General features: G+C 41.2%; 2 protein-coding genes across 3 annotated transcripts in view; both read right to left on the bottom strand.

Moving 5' to 3' along the window:
- rabgap1l (RAB GTPase activating protein 1-like) overlaps positions 1-24,339 on the bottom strand; it is a 119,907-nt gene that overhangs the window by 54,809 nt on the left and 40,759 nt on the right. The window lies entirely within an intron of this gene.
- Positions 16,809-17,927, bottom strand: gpr52 (G protein-coupled receptor 52). Its single transcript, XM_041935482.1, has one exon. It carries the CDS (start codon positions 17,925-17,927, stop codon positions 16,809-16,811), a length of 1,119 nt encoding a protein of 372 aa, XP_041791416.1.

Below are 24,339 nucleotides of genomic sequence, written 5' to 3'. Positions count from 1 at the left end.
ATACTACAGTATACTGTGGTACAGTATCAGGAGTCTGTCTGTCCCTAAGCAGGGGAAAAGAGAGCAGACATTTGCACTTTTCAAGGCACCAAAACAAACCTCATGTGCAGTAACAATCTCATATCACTTTCTATCATAAATAAACATCAAACAAAGAAATGATTTACTTATGAATGCAACTCAACACAATCCAACTGTTCTGACATTAAGTTTAAAGTGTTCATTTTTTGATGACACTTTCAAGCTGTGTTCATTCAATTATATGTTTGAGCATTGAGTCATAGTCATAGTCATCAGGAGGCACAAAAAAAAAAAACGATAAACACCTCTCTATATCATGTAATCCAGTACAACACCTATGAGCTATAACCTCAATAATAACCACATGACTGAATTCACACATTTCCAAAAATGTCACCACAAATGGAGCATTATGGGCTTCCTAGACAGATGTTATGACAGGGCTGTTGTACTGAATTGGCAAAAGTGGTAAATCTGATGTCAGTGACCCAATCTGTCAGACATCTCACACTACGGACAGATAAATTGACTTTTGGGGGTTTTCGGCATGCTTTAAGGTCAGGGTAATTTTTTAACATAAGGCATGTTAAGCACAAATTGGAGTAAGGTCAGAAAAGATATGCCAACACTTATGGTAGGTGTACTTCACAGCACAAGGTGAATATGTCAACATTTTGCTTCAGAAGCATGACTCACTCTGTCCATCAACAGCACTGAATCCTGTCAAAATGTCCTTGAGCAAGATAATGAAACACCTACTTGCTCTCATTTTTTCAGGCTCTGGATTAAAGTGCTAGTTAAATGCTTGAAATGAAGAAATGTAAATGCAGAATTTTAGGAGCAGTTCTTTCTTTCGTCTTATTATACCATTCTGGTGAAAGCAGTGAGCTCTCAAGTTACCCTTCTCTTCTGACAGTGTTATGTAACTCCCGCGTGTGGAAGGGGCCCACGGGTGCTGGCTGGTGAGCCCTTCGACAGAGAGGCAGCCACGCTTTGCTAAACCGATGAGGCTGGAGAGAAATACGCCGGGTTCAGACAGCTGAACACTCAGAGCCCACTAAGTCCTGAGGTGACAGACCAGCCAATCAGAGAGGATGCTGCTAGCGTTAAACCGCTGGAGGCAACCATGAAGACAGATTGCTGGGTAAGAAGTGAAACTGTGTGTACAGAATAATTACAGAGGGAGCACAGCTAGTCACAAAACCTAGATGTTTTACCTAACAACACCAGCAACTGCTACTTGTAGGGAAACAGTGATCAGCCAGTCCATAGCTGGAAAGCGTTTGCTTTGGCACAAACAGAAGTCCATCTGAATATGATGGTGTAGGTTGTTAACAAAACAGACTGCCATTGTTTTGTACTAGGATACGAAGACACTTCCAAAATATGTCTTAAAAAATTCACTGTGATCTAGTTCGGGGTGATATGGCAATATATACTGTGAGATTTTGCCATGCTGTTTATACTGCGGCAGCTGTCCCTTTGACATCTCTGGGTGTACTGGACCATTGTGAACAATGCTGCAAATCAATCCACATGACTGCTTTATGGTCAACTTGGATTTTTATTATTTCTTCATTAATGTGACGAAGGACCATAAAATGTAAGGTATTTAATTTGCTGAATTAGTCAAAAGCAGACTATTTATCTTGTTATTTTATCCATGAACAAATCCTCAATGGATACATATCAATATTGTGATATAAAACTACTGTGATAGAGGATTCTATCCATCATGTCTATCCCTTCAGTGTTCTGTGAAACATTTAAATAGTCCCAACATATATTATCTAACAACAGAAGGAATACAATATGTTTAACTCAATAAGAATGCAAAAGTAAGGCTACGTAAAATGAGGAATGAGCATGGTGAGACGTAGCAAAGGATTGCACCAAAATGACATCCCAGAATGGCTTACTGTGTCGTTATTACCAATATATTAAGTCCAGTATATCTCTGGACAACAACAAACAAATAAATACATCTAAATCCATTCATTTGGACACCAGCTGAATTTCTTTATCTATAATATTCTCAACAATAGGAGCACTCTGTTGGTGTGTGGACAGTCAATGCTGAAGGAGGAAACACAGCAGTGTTAAACCAGCACAGGTTTCTGGACTGCAGGTACAGAGAGACAACGTTCGGTGCAAAAATTCAATACTTTTAGATTTTCATTCCTTTAAAATTCATTTATTCCGTGTTTCTTCCCTGGATCTTACTATTATCAGGGTTAAAAATAAGCCTTGAACAGTAATAAGCATCATGTCACTAAAGCTTTCCATTAAACCAAAGAGTAATCAAATTCTCTTCGGTAGGTTAACTGCTCCCTAAGGCAGGTTTTACAGTAACACACACGCCTAATGTTAATGAGAGAAACATTACAGTCCTGTTTACGTGTTACTCATCTGCATACACTGGCAAACCTAATTATTAGTTCTATTCTGTCATAAGGCTTCTTTTCTCCCTCTTCTCCCCCTGGCAGAGTGGTGGATCAACTGGGTAAATTCCTTCCATCCTCTGATAGGAATGAGGAAACAAAAGCCAGAGTTGTGCCATCTGAGGCTGGCTTCAGCATGAGTGGGGAGTGGTGCATTATGGGTCATGTTAGAGAACAGAGGCTCTGATGAACCAGCAGGATGGTGTGCCAGAGCACGTCTGTTACAGGGCTGCACCCTGCAGCTACTCCAGGCGGGAGTCCACATGAAGTCTCTAAACTGCTTGGAGAAAATTTCTGCCTCAATGTGGAGCACCACCGTTTCTTATTTATGGACATCCAACACGTTAACACATTACACAAAACACATGAGAAAAATATAGGGTACGCATAAAAAAGGGGCCACGGCAGCGAGAAAAGGGACAGATGGGGTCGTAGAGAATGTAAAGTACAAATATGAAAGGATGGCGAAATGACTAGCAGGAGGCAGGATGACACAAGGGGAGAGCAAGACCAGAGTGGTAGCAGAATGACTGACAGCCAGAATATTAGCTAGCCTTCGCCATCTTTTGAATAAATTGCTGCCCCCTCAAAAGAAGGCCAGTAGTGAAAGTGACAAACAGGCTGCATTTGAATCACAAAAATCTCAAATACACCAAAAAGGAGGAAGGAAGGAAGAATGGATGGAGGGAAGATGTGTCATGTGTAAAAACATATGCCACTGCTTCTTTTTCAATTTTTTCCTGATACTGTATTTGCAATGACTTTCCGATGACAACAGTATTTTACTCAGCCAATTAATTGTTAACGTTGGCTGAACATTAGATGCTAAATGTTTGCACATTTGACCCTCATTCAAAACAGGTCCGATACTACTTCATGGCTCTAATGTGCTTTCTGAAAATGTGATTATTAGGATAAAACGACTGGATTCGTCTGTGAGGTTTGCATTTTTTGATCAGTGGAACTGTGTGTCTACAAAGACAGATACTGTTAAGGAGAAAAATGTGTGCTCAGCAACCGTCCCTTGCAGAGGTAAATATAACGTTATCTCTTGGAAATTCAAAGGTCATTTTCACTTCTGGCTTCCTTAAATGGTTTGCGAAGGTATAAACTATGTCTTGTATAAACCAGAGGATCAAAACAATTACTCTGTTAATAAAATTTGAAACTTTATTTGAACTGTGCCTATTTTGTCTGACATCTATCAAAAACATAAGATTAAACTTGAAGTTCCACCTTGGGAATTAGGGTGATACCAGAGTTTGCAGCTCTGAGGCCAGAGGAACAAAACAGGTCTGAGATAAAAACAATCTTTCTTCTTCAAAAACTCTCATTGCCACATTAATGAAGAAAACTGAAAAAATGCCTTCCTCCACTTGTGTTTGGATTCCAAAAGGTGCTAATATTGAAAGTACGTTAGACCAAAAGTCTGGCCTCTGGTCATAACAGTCACACAGCCGGTCCTTATGATGACATCACCCCTCTCTGCTGACACACCTGGCTCCCCCAAACACTCCTCATTCCTCTTCATTTCAGTGGGACACAGCCAGATAATCTACTGGTGCGATATTCAGAGGATGGGAGCCCTGTAATTAAAAACCAGCTCCCCCTGAGGCCTTTGTCCTTGGTTGCTGGCAAGGAAGTTTCTAGAGGCTTCCCTGGAGGGCTGAGGGTGGGGGGGGGGGCAACAGCTGGCCCGCCTGGCAGATTGCAAATTCATCTGTCTCTGTATCGCTGCCGTGGCATTTTAATGGTCCGGCTGGTTCTGCATTTCAATAAGCAGAGCTGGGAGTGCAGACACATTGTTCAGACAGAAAGCAAAAAAGCTAAATTTCTCATTTTGCTTGCAGTGAAATTGGTGACAAGCAAGTAGGTTGGAGAAAACACTTGACACACTAGAGACTTGTTATTAGGAGTAGTGGTTTTCATTAACATCTTTCTTTACTTCTCTTTTTAACTTAGGCGGAACTACTGGAATGTAATATTGATCAGTATGTTTTTGTTACCTTAGACTGAGCAGGACCGTTTTTAAAAGAATCCACACACACCATGCTTTTACAGTAGCCCAGAATAGACAAACCAAACACTGGCTCTACAGAGCACTTTCCCCGTTTTTCACAAGTTTGGCTTTGGTTGGCGAGTTATCCTGATGCTTAAACATCCACTCTGCAACACTGACTGCCTTAATGGAAGGGTCCAGTCTTTACTCAACAGACAGGTTTCAGCAAAAAGCATTCATCATCCCACTGAAAACACGCAAGACAGTTTGTGCTACGCAGTAACTTTCACATTAGATATCAGCTTCCTGAAATCTTAAGGTTTTAGACAGTCAGACCAAAGAAGCAATTCAAAGACATCAGTTTGGGTGCTGGAATATCATGATCACGTACTTTTTTCTCTTTTTTTTTTCTGAAAATAATTGAATAAGGAAATCGATAATGACTAAATGATGATGAGTCATTGGCTGCTGCAGCAGTAAAATGAAGTTTCACTGAGCTCAGAGAAGCCTATTTTGCACTATGGAAAACAAGATGACAAAGACCTTTTCTTCATGTTACAAACTGAATCTCCTCTACATGTCAACAAACTTGAAACAACACCTCATCCTCTCGTTCCGCGCGGCACCAAGGCTGTGCCACTCTCTCAGCATCTGACACCTCACTTTTCCAGCAATAATGCCACTCTTCCTTGTGTTATATTTGAACAAAGTGTTATAGCTTATTCACTGCTAAAGAAACTGCTAATGCAGTGCACCTGAAGGTATTTCTAGGACATACTCTACACCAGTACTATGTGTACTAAGTGCAGTGCCCTTTGAAATTTTGGGTGCCTATGCAAAATGATTTAAAAAAAAAAAAAAAAAAAAAAACTCATACTCATACTGAACTGCACTAAAAGTAATGTGAAAAACATGCTGTACTGTTCCAGCCTGTATTTGGTAGGGAACAATTTGGTGTTGGAGCAGGATGAGATGCCCTCCTCTGTCTCACAAACAGGCACGCACAAACACACACACAAACACACACACAGACACACACACAGACACACACACAGACACACACAAGCAGCACTATTGAGAGAGGTCAGTGGATAAAGTGCATCCCCCTAGATATCTGACATTTTCTGTGTGTTGTGGTTTTTACTGGAGGATATGAGTTGAGTCTCTGTTACTATGTGGGGACAGAAAACCCAAAGGGATGACAGAAGTGGAGGGAGTGGAGGGTCAGACACTCCGGGGGTCAGTCAATGAGAGAAGACTTGTGTATGGATATGTTTAAAGGTATGTGAATTGTCCTATGTGTGGGTGGGTTGTTATGCTTCTGTGAAACAGTGTAGTACAGTACAGAGGTAGAGAGGTATGCATGCACACACACGCACACGCACACGCGCCGCACACGCACACACACAGTGTTACACTTCCTTTTCTGGCAGCAGTTTCCTTCCCCTGCATCTTCAAAATAAAAGTGCACATGAATGAATAATGAAGAGGTTTCTATTTTAGAGCAAATGCTAACATCCATTTTAATTGCACCCTATTTATAAACTTCAAATAAACTCTCTGGAACCTTGTTGCTTCTACAGAATCAGCTCAGGGTTTCCATAGCAACACAGTGCCTCTTAAGCCCTGATGTTCAGTTAGGAAGAACCAGAGAGACAATGGAGACAACTGTAACCAGGGAAGGAGTAGTGGATAGCTGGCAGTCTCATCCATCATTACATACACTGATTGACAGCTAACCAGAAATCAAATATTAAACATTTTGTAGAGAAAATGCCATTGACAACCAAAGGTTGACAACCAAAGGTTAAACATACAAGCAGTTGCGTTTTCAATCCAAATACAACAACTACGTGGGTGAAAATAAAACTTGTTGCTAAGTACCAAATGCTCACACCACAACCCTCCTCTCCAACTGAATGGCCAAGCGAAAGTGCATGTCTCGTCTGGATAACACTGGTCACAGTCTTCTGCAAATAAAATCAAAAGTTTGACAGCACATACTCAGGTCTGACAGGTTCAGAAGAAGCTGGTCCCAGTGTTTGGATCTCAATGTGGACATTGAAGACACATAATAATACCAGGTGTAAATATAATCAGGTTAAGTCATATCTAGATACAATCTGGATATGAGATGCAATTTAATGACATGGCAGTAAACTGGATCGCAGTGGATCTTGTCTGGTGAAGACGGGTCACCTCTTGGCTACGTATACACTGCTAAAACTCATCTAGAAAGATAAAACGCTTTTTCATCTACTTGTTTGTTTGTCCATGTTTGTCATTGGCTTTACCTTTTGTGACAAAGAAGCTGTGAACCAAGCTGTCCATGTGACAAGTATTGTTAGGATTACTGCCTGATAAACACTGGGTGTACAGATTAGACTGCTGGCTTGGGCCTAATACAGGTTATTGAGGTTTGATGTGGTTTCAGTAATAATGTACTTTTTTTTTCTGCATCATCACAGCTTGTTTCCTGACTGGTGTATTTTGCCATTGATGGACTGACTGACTGACTGACTGACTGATAGGGACACACTGGTCACACACCTGAGCAAACACTTAAAACAACTACTTTTTATTTTTTATTTTTTCCATTCATTCATTCATTCATTCCCCTCCCCCCGCTTTGGCAACAGCAGCAAAGCTAAATGCCACAGAGGAAGAATTAGCCATATCAACGATGGCCTGAGGTGAGCTGCTGGACCATCACTACTAACAACACAACACAGTCTCAGGCCTGGTGGCCTACTATGGGAAACACTGCCTCAGGATAGAGTGAGAAAGGAAGAGAAAATGAGGGGAGGTGGGAAGAGGGAAGAAATATGCTAAGGAGCCAAGGGGGTAATTTGACTGTCTTATGGTATTTAATTCAGCTAAAATGCCCTGAGAGAGAATTAGAGAAGCTGGCTGTACATCTGCTGGCAGCGCTTTAGTACCCCAGGTCTGCAGGGAGGTTAACAGTAAGAAACACGTTTGTCCTCCACTGTCCATCAAGGTGCTTGTCTTTGTCCTCTACGTATGAATAGCTAAAGCAAGAATATTGGTGCAAATTATGCTAAATCAAATTAGAGAGGATGAGGAAAAAGGAAATTTAAAAAATCGTGACCTTTAGTACCACAGTCAGGAAAGTGGATTGAAGCAGTTTCAAAGCCAATACTTTAGTGTGCTCCATTCTGTCACAATAAACTCCTTTTCGAACAGGAGAAAAACTGTCGTTCAATGTCTGAGACCAGAAGACCAGAGATGCAAGGATTCTTTTTCACGCCAGAAAGCAGAAAATGTTGAACCATCACTTTTATGAACACTGACAGATGTCATTCATTGTTACTTAAAAAACTGCAACAAATGTAATAAGGAGTTAATTGGACTTAGCTTACTTGATGTATTACAATAAGACTCAAGGAATTCCTTTGTTTTGCTTGTCAGACAGCAAGGAACTAATAAGCAATAATAGGATCTTTATCATGTCAATGTGATCGCGCATGTTGCCTGTTTATGCAGGTGACAAAAACCCATGTTGTACATATTTCCGTCTTCACCTTGGCAGACTTTCTATTCAGCAATTTCTGCCTCGAATAAAAGGCAAAAATATAAATTTAGTTGGGAAGTTTAGCTTTTCTTTTCATTTACCTTTTCAAATCCGGCATATGATAATGTAGATTAAAACTATTTGACTAAAATGATTATTATGATCTAGTTCCTGCACATTTACTGGTGTTGAAATATTCAGTGCTTCTGACCATGAGGCATGGTGTGCTCGTCTGTGCTGGAAAGGACAGAGAAGGATAGAGCTGGTACTGCCGATCACTCCTGGCAGTTTATCAATAACAGATTTAATGATCATTGCAGTGGTCCAAGTGAATCAATACCTAGTTGTACAGTTCACCACCTGATGTGAGGGCTGTCAATCTATATTTCTATTCTGTCAGATTCTTGTTTAATATTACATTTATGGTTTTTAAATATGTAATACTTGAGTCCTTTAATTGCAATATAACTGAACAAACAAAGCTATTTTTACTTTAAATCACCTTGCTGGTGTATTTACCATAAATGTGGCCATTGTGACACTACACACTAAGTAGTTTTAGATCACTGTGCAGTTAGCAATAACAGTCTTTTCAGGGGGCTACTTTCTGTGATCAAGACCCAGTCAGTCAGACCCAAAGACAAAAGAAATGATTCATGTAAAATTCATGTTAAATCAGAAAGCTCTGGGAGGTTTGTTTGTTTACCTCACCCTGATATATGTCGTCCTCGATTATCTGAATCTCTGCAATGGAGGTGGCAAGTGCAAAGTTGGCATGACCCCTTGAGTCACAATGGAAATACACCACCAGGTTGAAATATACCATAGTTTTCCAAGTGGAAACAGGACAAGTATTCCTTGTTAAGTTATAAACAACCCATGCAACTTTATCACCACAGAAAATTCTTCCTGACCAGGCAGAGAGAAGCATTGCCTGTCAAATCAGCAACATAGCCAATGTGGTCCCATCACAGAGCAAATAACAAGCCTGACATAAATAGGTTTTCATAGTTGCTGTTAGCCTTTGAGATGCTATGGTGCTCAAAGTGGGATTTCAGAAAGTGGTTTCTTAGCTGCAGAGTCAGCCTTATTCAAGACAAGAGAGAACAATGATGCAACAGAGACCAAAAGGACAATAAGAGAAAAATTGCACAATAAGACCTTTCAAACTGAGAGTGAACCAGTGAAACCAGTGTGCCCATTCGAGAGATTCAAAGCATTCAAAGATGGAAGAGTAAGGTTTCAGTCAAGTGGCCACTGATGGATAAAGGACCTACCTATGGCAATCACCAGGTCCAAAGATGAAATGGAAGTACTGAACTCTGAAAAGCAGCTGATGAAGACTTCTTGAGATTTGACATTTTAGGCATTTTCCAAGTTCCTATGCAGGGCACCCTGCAATGATCGAGCAGGTAAGTGTTCTGCTTTTTACTCTGGGGTACTTTGACAGGATTCAGGTCCACTGTGGTAACTCGACCCACAACCGTTTTCTTACTGCATGTACAACTCTTAGTAACAACGGCAATTAGAACAATGGTATTTCTAAAATAAAAGATACCAAGCTGTGATAAAATGTCAGGTCTCTACTGTACGCTCTGCTGAGAGGTTCTCACAGTATAATATATAGGAAACTGCAGCATTGCTGTGTGCTTCCATAATCACTGACTACATTTACTCTGCATTATAGCTTGCTTAAATAAGATAAGATAAAACTTTACTGACACCAGCATGTTATAGCAGTGGGAAGAAAAATAGCAGCAGAGATAGAGAACATGTGGTCCCATCACAGAGCAAATAACAAGCCTGACATAAATAGGTTTTACTGATTGCTGTAAGGATGTAAAGAGAATTTCAAAAACATAAAGTGAGTAGTGGGACACTCTAGAGGTCATGCAGAAAGCCCAGAGCACCACAACTACACCAGACTCGTAACCAGAAAATCCCTCCTGGCTGCGCTAGGAAAAGATGAAGAAATAAGAAATTGCCTTCCAACTACAGCTACTTTTATTGTGTTTTTAACTGAGACATTAAACCCACAGAGCCACTACAAGACAATGGTTATTAGGAAGGTCTGAGCATGTGCTCTTACTGAAGAAAAGCCAGCACGCTCACTTCATAGCCGTGCTAGAGGCTTTAGGGATTGTTATCATGGACTGTCAGTTGGTCAGTCCACCACTTTGGTCCAGACTGAAATATCTCAACAACCCATGAAATTTGATACAGACATTCGTGGGCCAGGAGGATGAATCCCAATGACTTGATGATGTTCTGCAGATATTTAGCTCAAAGCACCACCATGCCCAACTACAGCCTCACAGAGCCACTCGGGTGGCTGTAGCCTCAGTCTTGTTAATGGAAAAATAAAAGTTTAAAAATCTTGAACACTGCACATTACATACTATATGAGCGACGAGCGCACAATCAGCTTCACCTAGATCAACACCTGTCAGCTATCAGGCCTCAGTCGCAGCAAACATTTTCAAAGACCGACTGCCATGCAAGATGTATGAGGGTGTGTTGGTGTGTGGCTGTATGAGTGTGTCCTCCTTATACCATCAAAGGTTTTGGTGGGCGCCGCAAGGCTCCACCATTAGCACAAAGAGGCAGGAACTGGCTTCTCCTCCACACTATGACTTCCCCATCTCAAAAGAGGGTCAGGTGGTCTTTTCTCAATGAGGACGGAAAGAGGAGGAGGAAAGTGGCAGGGTGGAAAGAGAAAGAGGAAGTGAGGAGAGTACTGCCATTTGTGGAAATAAAAGGGAATTCCTGATATAGTGTCGGTCATGAATATTGAGCACGCCTGGACCGGGAAGCTGCTCTTGGTTTGGCTGAAGAGTTAGTGTGGATGAAATGCTTTCTGGTAGGAGGAACAAATACAAATTTACGTTCCAAAACTAGACCTCAAATGCAAGAAAAACTGTTAAGCATCCAAAAACTGAGTGCTCTGAACGTGGCTGCTGACATGACTAGAAAACACACTTGATATACACAAACACAACATAAAGGACTCAATATTGTAGATTATGATATTATTAAATAGAATATTAAATAGAACATCATTTTGATTCCATGAGCATTTTTCATACCGTTCTGGTTAAACAGCTTAATACAAAAAGTTCACAGGGCTATAGATAATTTTGGAATGATTGTCTTGTGTTGATATGCTTATACACACAACTTTTATGGTAATGTAAAAGCTACTAAGACCGGTGTAAATACAAAATGTCTTGTGTCGTTTGTGCATGAAAATAAGAATACCTTCAACCAGCATTTTAGGAAAGGGCATAAAACTGCTTTCACTTTCCTCCTCGTTCTTCATCCTCTCTCTCCTGCTCCTTCCTTCTTTTTCTTCCCTCCCCTCCTCCTTCTCCCACCTAGAGTATATAATCCCTTCTTTCCTCTCTCGCTCTCATCTTTCATCTTCTTCTAATTCAGGAAGTCTACCAAGCCACTTCACCTATCCTGCCATCTTTTCTCTCTCTAACCAGTTCCTTTCCGCTCTTATTGTCAATCTTCTTCCAGTACCCCCCTCCATCTCCTCTTGCTCATTTCTCCACTAAGCTACTCGGTGAAGACAGTGGGGTTATGGCTGTTTCGAAGCTCACCTGCAGTCTAAGTGAGTGCATGAATTTCAAAGGCCAATTTTAAGACCAAGAACAAAGGATCGGGATCTATAATGAGGACACTGTTGACAGAGAGAGAGGACATGATGGTGTGCATTAACTAAAGGAGAGACTACCGGAGCTGTTACCTAGAAAACGCCTCCTGATCAGCCATCTGCTTGCTTAGAGGAAAATGAATAGCTCAAAACCTGAAAATTAAATCTTCGCTTTGTTTGTTTCCATATTCTTAAGTATTTACTGTTGTCATATTTCTGTAGTGCATTTGTTTTAAAAGTTTGCTGCAGTAAAGGTTAGGATAAGAACATGGGATGGATATCTGCCCCTGCATTTAAACATATCACAACTGAGCTGAGAAGACAAAACAAAATACATTTAATCTAGACTGAGAGTTGCATTAGTCACACACACACATACGTATCATACGTCTGTGATTATTACTCTTCACAGTCTTTGCATTTCAAAAGTAACCACTGGTGCTGTATATCAAAACAACTTCCTCAAGTGCACCTTAACAATGTTTGCTGAGGCAGGTGCTTGCACTTATCCATTCCATCTGATCTGGGGATTCTAACTGGCAGCCACACAGTCACAAGCCCACATCTCCACACTCCTCATTACTCCTTAAAATAGGTGCCTAATGAAGGAAATCTGAGGGTGACTCTGGAGGGCTGTACTGGTTATGAATGAACGTTGGCTAACTGGCTGCTACAGAAACATACACATTTCACAAAAGCAACTACACAGACATGTGAATGTCTACTATTTTCATCTTTATTGGGTTGGCAGCAACAACAAAACCATAGCCTTTGACAAATCTTAAAAATAAAAAAATAGATACTGTGTAATTTCACACACTCTGCCCCCTACTCAAAACATCAGCAGCCTAGTTGATGTAACATAAATGGGTGTGCCATACTTTTGTCAGAATTGTCTGACTTTTTTGGCTGTACAGCAGATTAAAAACAGACACACACACTTTATATACAGTATACTCACATACAGTATATTGTGTAAAGGTTTCAACATAATTTAATAAATAAATACATATTACTCTGTAATTAATTTAACTCTCTTTACTAAAAGCCAATGCACTTGAAAGTAAGATGACTTGTTTAAACAAGATAACAGTTTAGATTTTTTTACCACTTCAGTTTGGTCAGTGTAATACAGACATGTACAAACAATTTAAATATTCATTCAGCGGCTCTTGGATTTTTGAAACCTTGAGCCAAGACACACATTTCACATAACCCTCTACAAAAAAGCTCACCAAAGGAATGAATATTTGTGCAACTTCTGACCAAATACTGTAATCTCCACTTGAATGGAATATTCCGACTACATTATATGGTAACAACTGAGCTACTTTATTTTAGGTGATAACAGAATTTTGTTTTCTTTTGTCTTATATGTTGTTGTTTGTCACCACATTGTGAAGATAATACAGCACTAACTCAGACCCTATAAATTTCTCTACTACCCCACTGCACTATGCTCCAAAGGAGCACCAAAAACACAAGCTATCAAAATTAAAAAAATATTATTGGAACACTAGTATTTGACACGACTATGCTGTGGTTCCCTACTGTCATTTCTCAGATTTGCCAGGTCACATGGCTACAGAAGGGAATTCACAACACTTAGACAAATCTGCAGCCTCCTCTTATCTTACAAATATGATGTAGATGTCAAGTAGTAGAACACTTGAAGGCCAAGTCAGATCGACTATGATAAATGAATGACTTGGCCCATTCTTGGTTCAAGTGGAAACCTCTCTGAACTTATCACAAAATCATCAAAAACTCAGTCCAATGACAATGTACCTACGGATACACGGTCATAAGGTATGTTCATGTAGCTGGAAAATGTTTTAAAAAGTGCAGCATGTTAATGTAACAACAAGTACTTCTCAACATCTTTTTTTTTTTCACTTTTCCTACAAAATACATCTTTAGGCACGTATACAGAACAATCTGTAATGCATTAAAGCTGCATAAAGCAATATTTTTTTTAACACTGAATCAAACAACTCTTAGTTATGTTAAAGGGTGATGAACACAGATGATCCAATCAACACCCCATACAGCAGCTTTACACAGCTGCTTTTACCTCAGCGATGGCTATCTTACTTGTCTGAACCGACAAAACCAAAACAATGACGGCACATACAGTATAAACCATGGGCAGCCACTCCCAGCACATGATTATTTCAAGTTAACTGTAGGCTACCTGCCTCATGTGAAACTGTTGAGAGCCAAAGTAAATGAGCAGCTGGTAAAGAAAGTAGAGCTTGTGGATAACCCAAACAGAGAGATTCTTTTGTTGGTGGTGTTGGTTTACCAAACCCTGATTTCACAACAATACTGTACTTACATTCATCTGGTGTACCAGAAAGACCCTGGAATTAAATGCTCCTGTAGATTATTTCTGGTGGATTTGCAAGTAGCGAAATGCTTGCAAACATGCCACTAAAATAAAAATAAGCTAAAGGCTTGTTATATTAGTCTCTCTGCTCCTAGTAGTCAAAAATCACTTCATGCAGCTTTAAAATGAGGAATGAGTTACACAAGGTACTGTTAAGCAGCATAGAATGCAGTTACAATATCAAGGGGCTGGATTTGCTGTGTCACTTGGTTTCTAGCATGGACATATATACACTACAAGCAAGGCCTAAACCACAGATGACACTACTACATGAGCGAATTGGGAGATCAGTATAAGTCACTGGCTATAGTACGTGGCTGTATTCATGTCAAGTGAATTCTGCTTTCACTGATCCAAAGATCAGGGGAATGTACAAGGTAAACTGACTGGAATGACTTTACTACTGTGTTGTAGCAAAGGATGAGTACCATAACCAAAGGCAGTCTGAAGGTTCCTTAACAACACACTTTGTATATCAAAAGCCCCAGACCAGGGAACAGTCTTCAGATTTTACCAAGCTGGAATGTGCACAGTAAAAGAACAAAGGACTATAATATTTTAGCAGATTGGAGTTAACAAACATCTCCAATGAGAAGCCCACAAACAATCCATTAAGGATATGCTTTCTAAAACCTGTGCTTGGCCCATCTAAGCACAGTCATCTGTTGCTCAGGCACAAACATCATGGAATAAGACAATTTAACAAGCCCAGTCACCAATTTGTTTCTCCAAATTGTCTGTGTAATTCGCAGTCAGGTCTGACCCTGTGAGAAGTGCACACTAAGTACTGCATTCATTCACAAAAGCACTGTGAAGTCTGTATGATATTCAGGGCTGTAGTTTGAGACAACAGTATTGGTACAGCTGATAGAGAATTAAATGTAATGAGGACTGTCCGGCCAGTAGTTTAACACAAGATAAGCTATTGATAGCCGTAAACCTTTATCTCAACTAAGCATGTAATTTAAGATCAGTTAAGTTATAACCTTACCACGACCTCCAGACAGATCAGATCACATTAACCTGTGCCCTGTCCACCGCTGCTGGGAAATAAAATCCACTGCAATCTATAAAAGACAGATAACTGTGTCATACATGCAAAGCACCCAAAACCAAGCCACATCCTCTGCCTATACTATCACTTGTCTTAGCTACAGGTGACACAGCCAAATTTGTGAGTCGGTTAAAAGGAACAATTAGGAGGTGCACCTGAAAATAATATCCTAAAGACAGCTCATGTACAGGATTCTGTTTCTGGAGTAAAATGTTAGAAATTTAACCTGCTTTAAATTACAATAACAATATGAAATTCATAATTAAATCATGGCATTTTATTTTTCCAATTCTGTTTGTTCACTCTCCAGTACATATGGCCCTCCATATACAAGGGAAGCAGGATGTAATATTTTATAGAAAAGGCTGTCATGCATCAAACAGCAGAAAACTCATAACACAGCCGTATCAGGAATGACACGCCCACAGTGGGAATCCTGGCACTGATGGGCCATTTCATGAACACAAGGGGGGACAATTGGGGGGAAAAAGAGTATCAGCACACTGCCCTCAATATAGAGGCCTTTGAGTCAACCTGACACATCTTGTGTCTGAATTCTGGAAATAAGTTGCTTTTTAGAAGAGATGCGCCAATCAATTGGTGACCCATAATCAGCTGTGATTTAAATTGGTAAACAATGGAAGCAGCATGTCATCTGTGGAAAATCTGATACACGTCACAAAGTTAAAGCTGTTTAAAAAACTGTCTGTCTACATTATGGATTAGTAATTAGTCATGTGACAACTTAATTAATTCCCGTTAACAGTCCTTTGGTTAAAAGTATGTTTTGCATCTACACAGTGCTATGTTGGAGTTTTATCATTTAAGACTGCTGTGCGTTATATCACATACTATATCTTGCAGAAGGTCTAAAGAATTTTATCCAAACTTCAACCAGCTGTTTGAACGGCGATGGGTCAATCAATCTATTAATAGAAAAAATGTGACAGAACACTTGACCAGTACATCACTTTTTGCATCTCCTTTCCACTTGCCCACATGATGTTTTTAGACTCAAAACAAAATACTTTGCAGAAACAGACTGCTCTCTCCTCCAAAAACAGTCAAGGCCATACATCATCTGTTATTTATCAGCAGCATAATGGCTGTTGTCATTGTCACTGTGTGTTCGTATGGTTAAAATGCCAAATATTCATCTACAACCTTTAAACAGGTTGGTGGCAATGAGTGTACATCATCTTGTCTCTGCTAAAGACAGTCAAAGACAGTATGGAGACATCGAATATTGGATTGATTCATTTTACAACCCCAAACACAATTTAACAGGCATGAAATAGTGTGGTCACATTTATGTCTGAGGAAATATGTGTGAATCTTTTTGAGTTTACACGTCTGTCTTCCCACTATGTCTGACCTGGTTGATGACATACAGTGAGATGTGAAGGCTTTGAAAGCCACGGGGAGACTACTTTTTATGTGATCCACAGTTAAGTTACATACCATACAATAAAATCCATCACAGAGTGTCCATCTCATTGAATCTCTGTTTAGACACTGCACCCATCTACAAGAAAAGCTTGTAATGCAATAAACCATCGTTTATTGTGACCAAGGCAATGTCACTGGTATCAGCTGACAGTTTGGTTAAGCCCTGCCAATTTAACTGAAATTTAACTAGCTGCTAAGCTTGTTAAGATTCATGTTTCCCATTCGTAGATTCCAGGAGCGTCCTCGTCCTATAAGAGTCATCCCTTCAGATGGAGCATGAGTTTGCCCTCTTCCTTGGTTTAGGCTCCCCAAAGTCCCTGTCATCTGCCGCGCAGTGGCTGAAGGAGCACATCGTCTGTGAGAGCCTACGCATGCCCAGGCGGAACACACTGTTAGACAGGCTGTAGATGACACAGTTGCAAAAGCTGTTGCTGATGGCCAGCCAGGTGGTGATGAAGGAGAGGGCAGGGCTATCCAGCACATGGGAGCTCTCTAGCAGGAAGTAGATTATGTAGGGCAGCCAAAGCATATAGAAAACACTTGTGATGCGGAAGAGCACCATCGCATAGCGCCGATCTGGTCCATGCCCTCCGTGATGCCCACCGCCACTCCCCTCACCAGCCTCCATCTCCTGGCTGGGGAAACGTGCCCGCCGTTCACTGATCTCCCTGTTATGCTGCTGGCAAATGCGAAAGATATGGTAATAGGTAAAGCAAACCACAAGTGCAGCAGGTGCATAGAGCAAACACACCACAAAGCCTGTAAAGAGGGCAGAGGTGGGCCAAGAGTGAGCGCACCACTCAAAAATGTCCCCATGATAGCCTGGCTTACCCCACCCAAAAAAGGAGGGCAAGAAAACCAGGCTAGAGTAGACCCAGATTAGGGTGATGCAGCCTCGTAGCCGGCATGGCGTCACCAGCTGGTTATAAGATAGTGGTTTAGTTATGGCCAGGTAGCGGTCCACACTGATACAAGCCAAGCAGGCCATTGAAACACTCTTCAGAACAGAGATGACATAGCTGAAGACCTGGCATGTGATGGGCTCCTGGACACCTGCTGGGTAGTGGAGCAGAGACAGGGTGGGCACCAGGCAGCTAAGACCCACCAGCAGGTCAGCATAGGCCATGGTCTGAATGAAGTAGCTGGTGGTGTAGTGGTGTAGCAGAGGGGCACAGTGGAACACAAAGATCACCGTCAGGTTCCCTGCAATAATGAGCACGGTCAGAAGTACAATGACAGCAGTCTCCAGTACGCAAGCCCCGAGGCCTTCGTTCAGCCCCCAGCCCAAGGGGCATGAGAGGTTGGAGGCCCTGCCAGCAAAGGAGTCTCCATGGCTGCTGTTGGCAGTGAGCACCGGGTCCGTTGTCAGTTCAGACTGGTTCATTGTTCTGGGTGCTATCCAGGTGGGTCAGGTTTGTGGTGTGCCACCCATAAGGCAGCTGGCCTGAAATTGGAGAACTGTCTGCCCCCCACCCACTCTACACCGGGTGTCTGCAGCCTCCCTTGGGTAATGGAGCTCGATACTCTCTCTAGCACACTTACCCTCTCTTTCACCTTACTCTCACATAGCTGGGTCTCAATCAAATGAACACTGACTGCAGAAAAATCAATACAGCCTCTGGGAGGGTAGGACAACCCGTTTAGCTCTCCTTTCCCAATCACTCATGGTTAGTGAAAGTAGTGGGTGGGTAACAGTCAGGAGTAGGGAGGAAAAAAAAGCTAGATTCCTTCAGTAGGCCTAAAGCATGGTAGCAATAGCGCTGTGGCTAGTATCTATCCCAAAGGCGAATTTCCCTGCTGCTTTGCCTGCCAGTCTGTGGCCTCATCTCCTGATTCTAATGAGGGTTGCCACCAGGAGGCTGAGGGCACAAGCTGTCCTCACAAGGGCAGAGAACACAGAAGATCCAAGCGGGGACACCATATGAAGAGGTTAAATCATGAAGCAAAGCACAATGCTCTTCTTTCTTGACGGATCCTGACAGGAGATCAAATAAGAAAGCAGCATGTGGCTCCTATTTCACACCAAGAGATCAGATTAAGTTTGCTGAGTGTAGTTAGCTTTCAAAAAATACATTGCATGGAACCATTGCTTAGGGAGAAAAAAAGCTTCTTAGGAGTCATTCTTGGTTTATAGCAAAGTCTGGAGAAGAAAACTACATCCATCTTTGTGAATCAACCCTTGCGTTCAATCCAAAGTTTCACTGTGCATTGGTGCTAGTGTGTTTACTATGTAACTGCAGGCTTCCCTTATTTTGGTGGTCCTCTGGTCAGTGTCTGGAGCCCATGTATGCCCAGCTATTGTCTGAATCAAAACACAGACACAGGCTAGAACAACACGGGGATCTCCGCAGGAGATAATGTCACAGCTCTCTCAGCACACATGGCGCTGGGGGGAAAATGTGTTTACAATGCATCCCTCGGCAGAATGAGGTAAAAACCAAGTGCAACAAAATGTCTGGTTGAGTTCTGCCATTAGAGCGATTTAAACTTCAAATCAAAATGTGCAAACTTGCCTCTCAGTGTTCTCGACTGCAAGTAGCGAAAGACAAACAAATGTAAAAGCACGGCTGTTGATGAATGTGTTGAATGTCAGACTCCCATGCCGGCAGATGGAAGGACTCTCTTGGAGCAACGAGAGGCCAGCTGAATAACTCAGCGCTCCACTCACTTGGACTCCTCAGCAATCCTGTGGCAGACACTTGCAGAGAGGGGTGTGGGGATCAATTGGCAATCCACTAATTTATCCCATAAACTTGTTACTTGCATTTTTGTTAGACGTTCTCAAACATTGGCAAGAGAGGCTTAGCACCTTCTCCTCAAGTGCTTGTAACCATAGATCTTCTAACTTGCCTTGGTCCATTGAAATATGCATTCTGTTCAGTTGAAGACATATGGGGTCCTACAACTCCTCTCTCAGTGTGTCTGTCGCCCTGAACAAAACACTGGCAGCGCAACAAAAGGGAAATCCACTCTAGCAACATAAAGAAAAGACCCAGTCCCAGTCCGAGTCCCAGTTTTAAGCACTGTCCTCTGCAAACGTCCCCCTTTTAATTCCTTCAAACAGGACAACCCACATTTTTGAAAAATAAATCCTTCGATTTCGGCAGAAAGAAAGATGAATGCAATGCATCTGTCAAAAGCAGCAAGTAAAAAGCAAGAAAAAAAGATGACTGCGCTGATGGAAATGAGTTAAATCTGCAGCGAGGGAAGCGAGGGGACGAAGAGTCCCTCAGCCCTGGTGCAGTGAGAAGGAGAGATGCTGTGACTGGCTTACACTTCCCTCCCTCCCTCTCCACACAATCTCTCTAGCTTGCACACTCAATCTCTCTCTCTTTCCACACACACACACAGACACACACAAAAACACACACACATGAACCCTCCCTCTTTCTCGCTCTCTCTCCCTCAGCTTCTCGATCATTGCCCCGCCTCCTCCCATCCCAGCTGCACCTGAGGCTCCCTGCCACATTATTCTGTCTCTCACACTGGCTTTCTCCCAGAGGTAAATTTGGATACATTTCCTATTTACATATTGCTTATCTCTCACACTTCTATAACACCCCCCCCCACCCCCTTTCAGTCTCCCTTCTCCAAACATCTATCTAGCCCCTAGTGCGTTTAAAAACCCAGGTCTATGTCATTCCTATATAAAACAACCAACACCATTGAAAATATAACATGAAATAAAGTACCACAGCAAAGTGTACATTTCATGATGTCCTTATGGGTCACTCATAACACATTGGCTCTGCTTTGGAGGAAAAAGGAAAGACAATGCTTGTGTCAGTAGTCATCAGCCTCAGCTTCAGAAAGCCACAGCTTTCTTAAATACTTTAGTATATAATGTGTACAGGATGACACTCAATCTTCCTAATCCCATGGAGCATCTTAGACAGTTAATCCTAGTAAAATGAGTCCACCCCTTTATCCAGCCAGGCTCCAGGTTCTTCTGGATACTTTATTTATTCTTTATTTAACCAACTGCTTAGCACGCTTATGCCTGCCTCTTAGTTACAGTTGCTCTGCATTTCAGACAGTTAGGCACATTCTCTGGCCAGCAGATGATAAAAAGGATCAAGTGACAGTGAACTGGCTAAACTGAAGGAGAGATGGAAAGAGACTGTCGAGCATTGTGGCTGGAAAGCAGAATCTTGCAAACAAGAAAATTGGACACAATTACGTTAGCTTTATTGTTTTCTCCTTTTTAGCAATTAGAGACAATTAGAAGCAATGAGGAGTAGCCAAATGCAAGTTGGACGAAAAATATCTACTTTGGAAAACCCCACTGCACCTGGCCTCTTCCAGGAAGTGTACAGTGCTTTGATTATTTGGAAAAAAATATATGTTTGAAAGGAGAAAAGATGACAAGAACGACACCAATCACACAGGAGGTTTTTGGTTTTGGTTTATAGTTTTTCCAGCTTGTCAACAAGGTGAATTCATAACAATAGTGTAACTAGATTTAATGGGAGTAGAAAAAATACTTTGTCACTAAATTTAGAATAATGCTTATATCATAAGCTCTCTGTGTCAATTTATAAATGAGTAAGTACTGCCTCATATTACTCCTCTTGCAAATATAATAAATATTAAACTTCAAGTCATTCCTGACCCAGTTGAAGCAATTCACAAACTCAATAAAAGGTGCAACACACGATACAACATGTGAGTCATATCACCATGATTATTTACTGGTACTTTGAGTTAAATGTTGTAAAGAGAGGGAGTGAAAATGTCCAACACAGACAATATAAAATGGACTTGGGCAGCTGCTACACATGTTAATATGATAACTACTTTATCAAGCTAAAAGCAGCAAAGCAATGATGCAACTTAATACACCAATGGAAGCTGATGCACTTGAGGTTTATTGTCTGGTCACCTATGTTAATGAGGGCAAAATCTGACAATAATCCACTTATGTGATGTGGAATATCCCTTTAAGGTTTAATATCGTGTATTTCTTACAATGTGATTGTGAACAAGTAAGTCTGCTTTGTATTGCCATGGAGACCAAATATTCTCCAGCACCTGTGTTGGTTAATGTTGGTAATTCAAGAGAAACAGTGTGATGGAAAAGCAGAGAGAGGGGTCAGAAAGGGAGGAAAACTAAAAATAAAAAGAGACAAAGTGAAGACTAAAAAAAAAGTTCTGCTGTCACTATGGAAGGAGCCAGTCAATGGAGATCTCTCAGCACACTGCTCTTTACCTTTGTAGGTGGACACTGATGAAAAACACGACCAGAAGGCCACCGTTAATAATTCATTCTGCTCCAAAACAAAGCCAGCGGGGCCACTTGGAAACAAAGGTGGAGGCTGATTCACCTTTCACTGCCTTCCAGCATCCCACCCTCCTCCACCCCCTGGGCTCCTGCTGATTCCAGTCTCAACAGCAATGTATTAGTGTAAGTAGGGAGTTTACATCTACATTAAAATGTGTTTAGCTGAAAGGCATATCTGCAGAAACGTGCAGTACAGTAAGTAAGGAAGTTGCCAGAAAAGGGTGAATAAGAAATTAAATGAGTAAAGGTATGGATCATCTTTCTCGAGCAAGCATGGCATAATGCTCAATCAGCAAAACAACCAATAAAAACAAAACAAATGGCGAACTTCACAATCAAAGATAACATAAAAAAAAATCAGTTCAAGACCCGTCTGTATAAATAAGCTTTCAGACGGTGTTGAAACAAGCTGCATTGCTGACCCAATGTCAACAGAAAAGTTGTTACAGACATGACCAAGGGACAGCCCCTATCGTAAACCTTTGTCCGATGACATTATAAGACTGTATACAACCTGCACAGGTTTCTGGATTGAAACTTGCAGAGAAGCAGGTAAAAAAGAGAGGGTGAAAGAGACATGGTTTGCTGCACAGTTGTCACACAAGTGAAGCAGATAGTTTCCTTTTATGCAACCGCTGGTGGGATGTTTCCCAAATTATGTCTGAAGTCTCTTCACTGACATCAGACTACAGACTCATCAGATTGTATGACAACATTATGAGGGTATTTCTAATTTATTTTCTTTATGTGAATGAGCTGCATCAGCTTTGATGGCCTGAATAGTTTACAAACTGTTGTTTGTGAGGCTGGTTATGAAGGAATTCCAGGTCATTTGATTTGCCTGAAAGGCAGAATTTAAATCTAGTTGCTTCTGTAGTTCTGATCAGGGACAACCCTCTTGTCAAAGGGTCTGGAGGGTGGAATAGGGGGGGATAGATGTTAGCAGGACAGTTTAGAGCTGGTTCACTGCCTGGACGCAAACATTCAGTGAGCACCATCAACAGACCAACACTAAACCAGCTTAAAAGGCAGAAGCCAGTATTTATATTTTATCAACAGTGGGCTAAGCTTAGCTTGGATTCAGTTCTCGGGATGAAGGTGCTGAAGAAGAAGATGCACTGACAACATTAGTAGTCACTTTACTTGCCTGTCATTAAAACCAGATTGGAAATTCAGATGTCATCGATTGACACAATTTGCAAAAAAAAATTAAATCCTGGTTTTCAAGTGCATGCTGCGACAATTAGAGAACTCGTTCCATTGAAGCCAGACTGTTGCTGTACTTTCTGTCTCCCTTGGCTCTTTGGTATCCTGGAGTATAAAAGTATTACAGACAAGCACAATACCATGGAAAACAAGTCTACTGTGCACACTTTACAGCAATTACTGCAGTCAATGTATGTTCAAACTTTGCAGTCACCTCTCTTGTGGACAACAAGGCAGCTATAAATATGTAACAAGTTGTGATTGTTGTTTTAGGAAGTAATGTGAGATCACATTCTATTACTGGCTAACATAATAGAAAAAATATATGAAGCAGACACAGTGTGAAGGGGAAAATGCCAAACATAAAGATAAGCGCTCACTCACGGCATGCGGAAAACAAAGTAACAGCTATTATTATCACATTTAACATGACAACAATTTATGATCAACACCCTTAACAGAAAAAAACACCTCTACCATATTCAGCTCCAGCACAATGTCAGCACGTATACAGCATACACTGAGATGGCTGCAGGTGAATGGTAAAGAGAAGCTAAAGGTCAAAGACTAGCTGCCTACTGAAATCACCATCTATCATCTTCATTTAATCTCACACCACATGGCGGTGAAGACCTGCCTGACCGCTCAGGTTGAGACATTTATATTCATTATTCTGAAGCTCCTATTGTCCTTGTTCCATGTAGGTCAGGATGTAATGTGCATCTCTCGGGTCATCTGTAAAGGCTGAATGTAAACAATACGTTGTTGTACATTGACTTGAAATTGACCTTTTTTGTCAAAGAAAAGTACATAAATGCTTTCGGAATGAATGTCATTGTATAAGATGCAGGTCATGGCTGCATTTTCATTTTCAACACTATTAACACATGAGCAATACTTCTGTCAGAGAAAAACATAAATTGCTTCTTCTGTTAGCAGCCTGCTGTATGTACTATGTATGTATGTATGTCACTACTGTATGTTCAGGGCAATGTAGTACAATGTTGTTGATTTTACAAAATGTAGCTTATTTTCTAACAAACCAGAGCAGTTTTGAGCTTTTTCGGGCTTTTAACTGCAAACACCTCACAATATTTGTATACCCTTTCTGGACAAATCCTGCCTAAAAGTTACTCAGCACCGAGATGTAAATGATGTTGTTCATGAAGATTCCTGTACATTTATCGAACTCGACGACACAAGCTGGTGTGACTCTGCAGTGAGGAAGAAGAAACAGAGCATTACTCTAGCTGTGAGGCTACAGTTGGTATGAGGACTGAGACACGGAAGAGTTGTGACCAGAGAAGAC

Source organism: Chelmon rostratus, chromosome 4 (genome assembly GCF_017976325.1).
Source record: "Chelmon rostratus isolate fCheRos1 chromosome 4, fCheRos1.pri, whole genome shotgun sequence".
In the NCBI taxonomy this organism is placed as follows: Eukaryota; Metazoa; Chordata; class Actinopteri; order Chaetodontiformes; family Chaetodontidae; genus Chelmon; species Chelmon rostratus.
This window is presented reverse-complemented; position numbering and strand designations above follow the sequence as displayed.

What these genes read in the sequence shown, in the direction of transcription:
- gpr52 (XM_041935482.1), bottom strand. Translation starts at nt 17,927, where the DNA reads ATGAACCAGTCTGAACTGACAACGGACCCGGTGCTCACTGCCAACAGC.